Source organism: Balaenoptera musculus, chromosome X (genome assembly GCF_009873245.2).
Source record: "Balaenoptera musculus isolate JJ_BM4_2016_0621 chromosome X, mBalMus1.pri.v3, whole genome shotgun sequence".
In the NCBI taxonomy this organism is placed as follows: domain Eukaryota; kingdom Metazoa; phylum Chordata; class Mammalia; order Artiodactyla; family Balaenopteridae; genus Balaenoptera; species Balaenoptera musculus.
Genome location: NC_045806.1, coordinates 7,054,525 through 7,060,524, shown reverse-complemented (window position 1 = coordinate 7,060,524; position 6,000 = coordinate 7,054,525). Strand labels below are relative to the sequence as shown.

General features: G+C 51.9%; 1 protein-coding gene across 9 annotated transcripts in view; it reads right to left on the bottom strand.

Moving 5' to 3' along the window:
• Positions 1 to 2,159: 2,159 nt before the first annotated feature.
• SHROOM2 (shroom family member 2) overlaps positions 2,160 to 6,000 on the bottom strand; it is a 139,069-nt gene continuing 135,228 nt past the window's right edge. For all 9 annotated transcript variants that reach the window (XM_036839239.1, XM_036839240.1, XM_036839243.1 and 6 more), the window contains one exon: positions 2,160 to 4,965. In XM_036839239.1, coding sequence (XP_036695134.1) covers positions 4,698 to 4,965 — 268 coding nt within the window. In that variant the 3' untranslated portion in view covers positions 2,160 to 4,697. The remainder of the gene's footprint in view (positions 4,966 to 6,000) is intronic.

Below are 6,000 nucleotides of genomic sequence, written 5' to 3'. Positions count from 1 at the left end.
AAGAATCCACCCAAGGGAAGAAGCTCGTACCGGGAGCTCTGAGAACTCTGCACTGGGCCTTTGTTGCTGTGCACGGGCTTTCTCTAGTTGTGGTGAGCAGGGGCTACTCTTCATTGCGGAGCTCGGGTTCTAGACACACAGGCTTCAGTAGTTGTGGCACATGGGCTCAGTAGTTGTGGCACACGGTCTTATTTGCTCCGCAGCATGTGGGATCTTCCCGGATCAGGGATCGAACCCATGTCCCCTGCATTGGCAGGTGGATCCTTAACCACTGCCCCACCAGGGAAGCCCTGTGGGAGAGCTTTTAAACTACAGATTCTATTTCATCTCTAGTGATTGGTCTGTTCAAATTATCTGTTTCTTTTTGATTCAGTTTTGGTGGGCTGTATCTTTCTAGAAAGTTGTCCATTTCTTCTACGTTGTCGAATTTATTGGCATATAATTGTTCATAGTATTCCCATAGTATTCCCTTATGGTTTTTGTATTTGTACGGTGTCCTCTACTGTCTACAGAACAAAGTTCAAACTAGTTGTGTTGGGCTTCCCTGGTGGCACAGTTGTTAAGAATCCACCTACCAATGCAGGGGACACAGGTTCGAGCCCTGGTCCGGGAAGATCCCACATGCCGCGGAGCAACTAAGCCCGTGAGCCACAATACTGAGCCTGCGCTCTAGAGTCTGCGAGCCACGACTACTGAAGCCCACGCACCTAGAGCCCGTGCTCCGCAACAAGAGAAGCCACCGCAATGAGAAGCCTGCACACCACAATGAAGAGTAGCCCCCGCTCGCCAGAACTAGAGAAAGCCTGTGCGCAGCAACGAAGACCCAACACAGCCAAAAATAAATAAATAATTAAAAAAAAAAAAAAGAATCCAACTGCCAAAGCAGGTGACACGGGTTCAAGCCCTGGTCTGGGAAGATACCACATGCTGCGGAGCAACTAAGCCCGTGCACCACAACTACTGAGCCTGTGCTCTAGAGCCCACGTGCCACAAGTAGTGAAACCCGCACGCCTAGAGCCCGCAACAAGAGAAGCCACTGCAATGAGAAGCCCGCGCAGTGCAACCAAGAGTAGCCCCCACTCGCTGCAACTAGAGAAAGCCCGTGCGGAGCAACGAAGACCCAACGCAGCCAAAAATAAATAAATTTGTTAAAAAAAAAAAAAAAGAATCCCTCCCTCTCAATTGGTTAATCTTCCGGTCCCACCAACCTGCTGCACAACAGAAACGTTTCTAATCCGCCAATCAGGAGCAACTACCGTGTGCTGGGTGGTTCCGACAGATGTGTTTGGATGCAGGGAAGGCATTTCCTCCAGATCCAGAATACAGTGATGGCAGCAGAAGTGTGGACGCTTCCATTGGCACGCCTCTGACCCAGGCACGGGTTCTGAGCACATTAACACATCAGCTCAATTGCTCTCACAACAGCTCTCCTCCAACTACAAAGGAGGAAGCTGAGGCTGCAGAGGCTGGCACTTGCTCACAGCCATACGCCTGAAGTGACAGAGCTGGCTTTGCTCCAGGAACTTGGCTTCGGGTTCTGGACGATTTAGTGCTATTCCGTATCGGACCCTGGTGTGGGAGGTGTGGTCCATCAATGGTCCCAATTCTTCACACCTCCCTGTAGCCACACTCTGCCACGTGACTTACGGTTCCTTCCACTAACGGGGTAGAGCACATGCCACACCCTCTGACTGTGGGTTTGGCTGTGGGACTTGCAGTGGAAGGTTAGCAGCTGCACTCTGACCAGAGACAGGGAAAGCACCGCTGGGGCTGGGCTTGTCCTCTTACGCATCTGCCACTGACCTGCCCAGGCCAAACTCCTGGTCCCGGGAGGAAGATGACTGACAGGCACGTGGAGCAGAGCCTGATCTACAAACTCATGAGCTAACAGAATACGTCTCACTGGACCCTGCTGAGATTTTATAGTGGCTGTTATGCAGCATTGCTGTGGCAGGTGCTGACTTATACGGCCTGTGTCTGTGATGTTTTCCTGACTGCAAATTGATTGGCCTTTACTAGACTGGCAGAAATAGTCACATACATACATACATAGAATTAATCCCACAATTTATCAATGGTTGAAGAATCTGATATATGGTAAGGCTATTCCAATTCTTAAAAAAAAAAAAAAAAAAGATGTAAATCAAAGACATGCTCGGTTCACTGAAAGACACCATTTATTTTGTGAATGTCAAGCAGAATGATCTGTTGAGACATAAGTGAAAGTATTGAGCGTGAAATCTGTACGCATTTTCCAGAGTGGACTGCAGGAGAGAAGCCACAGGCAACGCCCCTGACTGAAATGTCGCTATACAGAGCATTCCACAGCTGAGTTATGACCGAGGGTGAGCTATCAGCCACCACCGAAGAATGCCAAGGGCAAAACATTAGCACCGGATTGGTTTTATATGCAATAACATAACTATATACAAAGTTATGTACATTGACTTACTGCAATCTTTGGGTCCCCACTAACCAGACATTTAAGAGGCAAACGGGAATGTTGTGATTCTATGTGCTTCGTTAAAAGGACAGTAGAGCACTATATATTGCTATGTAGAAGAGAAAGTTCTCAAAAGACACCAAAAAGCTGGATACAGACACAAATTCTATTTTCACATTTTACAGACATATCATCAAAATGATCACAATACTGTATTTGAAGGGAAAGAATCACAGGTAAAAGCTTTGTGAAAATTAAGAACACACTGAAATCACCGTGGTTGTCTCCCCGAGGGAGGAAGCAGGGGCGGCGGGTGGTCCATGGACAGCCAGCTGTACCTTTCCTGACGTGACCCGTTTTCACAACAAGTGACCCACACCACGTGGCAAGGACACTTCGTTGGCAGAAGAGGGAGTTTTCAAGTCAGGAATAGCTTAATTGAATAAGAGTAAAAACCGTTGTAAAGGCATTTCTCCTTTGGCGTGGGTGGGCTGCCAAAGGAGTGTTTATTGCCAGCATCACTGACGCCTGCCAGGTCGGCGCCCTCTACGGGTGCGCGGAGATCACTGCAGCAGCCCGGAGTCCAGTCTCCCCTCTGGCTGGCGGAGCGTGGACCCGTTAGCGTCCTTTAAGACATTTGTGTGCGTCTGTGTTTGGTAAGGTGGCGGCCACTGCTGACAAAGGGACATCTCCCCGCCCCCACCCCCCTGCTGGAAAACTTCTTCTATAGCAGTAAGAGGAAATGAGGAGTAAAATGATCTCACAGATCAAACCAAAGTCCGCATATCACCTCAACGTGAAGTTATCCTAGGGCTTCTCCCGCCATTAACCACACATTTCATCAGATGAGCATTGTGACGAAACACACCACTCCACAGTGATCAGATTAAAAATAAGTATGTGAGAACCACGCCATTGGTGGCTGAACGTCGACTCTTGTGCTTACTTGCCATGCATATATCCTCTTCGGTGAAGTGTCTATTTATTTAAGACTTTTACCCCCGTCTTAATTGGACTGTTTGTTTTCTTACTGTTAAGTTTGAGAGGTTTTATACATTCTGGATACAAATGGTTTGTCACATAGATGATTTGCAAGTATTTTCTCCTAGCCTGTGATCTGTCCACTGGAAAATGACAGCTTGACAGTGTTTTCTTTAGTGAATAGACTCTTTACAATCTCACAATTTCAACCAATAAAAAAGGGTACAGGAGCTGTATATTCTGTGGCAGAAAAAGATCGGGTCTAGGAGTTCTGTGGTCCACTGGGACCTCTGAGAAACCAGAGCAACGGTTATTAAACGGCACGTGGCCCTTACGGCATGGTAACAAATTGAGAGAGGCAAAAAGAGAGAAGTTGCCAATTATAATTAAGGATCATACACACGCAAAATAAATGTTCTGGGGAAAAAGTAAGTTAAGAAATATCTCATCGGCCTTAAGAAAAAAACGCCTAGCAAGCACGTTACTACCGGACACGGTTTTAGCCAAGTAATTTCTCTTTGCAGGAAAATATCATTTGAACCGTGATGTCAGCCGAGAAGTCCTAAAACCATCTGTCCGCTTTGTGTATGTTTTAAAGTGCGAACGCTATTTAAGTGGCAATTTCAGAATGAGTGAACCCAACATGTAAGCTCTTCTTTTCACAGTTGGTTTTTAACCACGTGGAAAACCATTCACCTTTGTAGAGTGTTATTAAAGTATCATCATCATCATGACTTTTGCTGGGTTGGAGATCATCCTTATATGACAGACACGATGAATGCTCAACACTTTTGGACCAACAGGGGAAGCCGGCAGCCGCCACCTCCAGTGACCCACCGGAGAGGTCGTGTGCCAGGCTTTGCCCGACACGCGCGCTCATTCCCTCCTGAGCGGAGGAAGGGGTGCAGCGTGGGAAGACGGAAGGGCAGACCCGAGCCGGCAAGGACCACGTGCACGCCCCTCGGGACCAGAGCCCAGTCTGTACTCGGGAACTCACCGTTCACCGGAACCGGGCGCCATGTGGGGTTGCTTCCAGGCAAGGGCTGACGGGAAGCCACTCTGCTCAGCATTCAAGAGGGAAACTAAGACATTAAATAAGTCATCCCAAACGCACCCACGGAGATTATTGCTTTTCTAACGGCCATTCAGTTCTGGGAGGGATTCTCTCTCCAGGACGTAAATACAGGCTGGGGTTTTCATTTGCCTCCTCGGGACCGGAGCTGAAGGGCCGGCTGCTGTCCCCCGCCGGGGAGGCGCCGGGGGGGCACGCCCCTCACTTGCCCCTCTCGGGCGGAAGGCTGTCCAGCAAGCACTTGAGCTGCTCCTCGCCCAGGTGGATCTTGTCCTCCAGCTCGCGCTGCTCGATGATGAGGGCTGACTTCATCCTCACGAAGTGCACGTAGTCTGCCAGGCTGTCCCGGCTGAGGTAGCTGGCCAGGATGTCGGACACGATGCCCTCCCGGCGGTCCAGGTTCTCCTTCAACTCCTTGGCGTCCTCGTGCTGCTGGATCAGGACCCGCCGCTTCTCGAGCAGGGATTGCTGGAGAGACAGAGAGACACGAGCCTGCTGGGGACCAGGCTATGGGGGGGTGGGGGGTGGAGTGTCCGGCCGACGCCTCCACAACGCCCGGCAGCTCCGGGGGCTGGTCCAGTGGAGACCCTGACGCCACCTGAGTTAGGGACCCGAGATCTGGAGGGACCCGCGCAGAAGCACCTGGGGCGTGGGCAGGAGGCACCTCGCAGAGCGGAGGCCCCAGCGCCAGCTCCCCCGTTAGCGCTCCTGGGCCGCTGCCACCTCCGCTTCCTCCTGTCACCGTGAAAGGCCGTGAGGAGCACGGGAGCCATCCAGGCACGAAAAGCTCCAGAACTGTGAGACGCTCAGAAAGAGCAAAGGGCTTAGGCAGCCGGTGTGTGTCCGAGGCCTTTCCGTGACAGTACTGCGGCCCAGGGGACACAAGGAGCAGATTCTACGGAGATTCCAGGGCAGGACTGCTAAACCCTCCCGGCAGAAGTCGCAGCAGCCCGGGAGCAAAGCCGTAGCAGAGGCCGTGTGCGGGGGCGGGGCGGGAGGGGAGACGGCGCCTGGTGGGGAGGTGCCCTCGCTCCTTCCGAGGGTCCTGCTCTGGGTCACACAGACGCCCCCATTTCCAGAACGCAGCACTCACAATCGCTGTCTGCCCACAGGGCGCGCACCCACTTCCCCTGCCCTCTCCAACTTGATGGAAACTGAGAGAGGGAGAGGTGCACGCGGTCAGTGTCTTCAAGTGTCGGCTGGCAGATGTCACGGACGCCCTGTCCTCGGTGCGAGTTTCCGACACCGGCAGGGCCCCCTCATTCCGCCACTTGGCGACTTGGACATTTACCCACGGCCGCGCGTGAGCGTCCAGGATGCGGGAGTGCTCTGCAGAACGCTGGTCCGCAGAAAGAGCTCAGAAAAGATGAGTTGCTATTAAACGGCGGCTGAAAGCAGAAACTGCTCCTGGGGGGAGGCTTCCGGGAAGTGCCCCCGACTGCACAACCTTTCGGGGTCACCTGTTCCGGGGGACACCTTGACCTTCAGGTGCTTGTGAAACAAA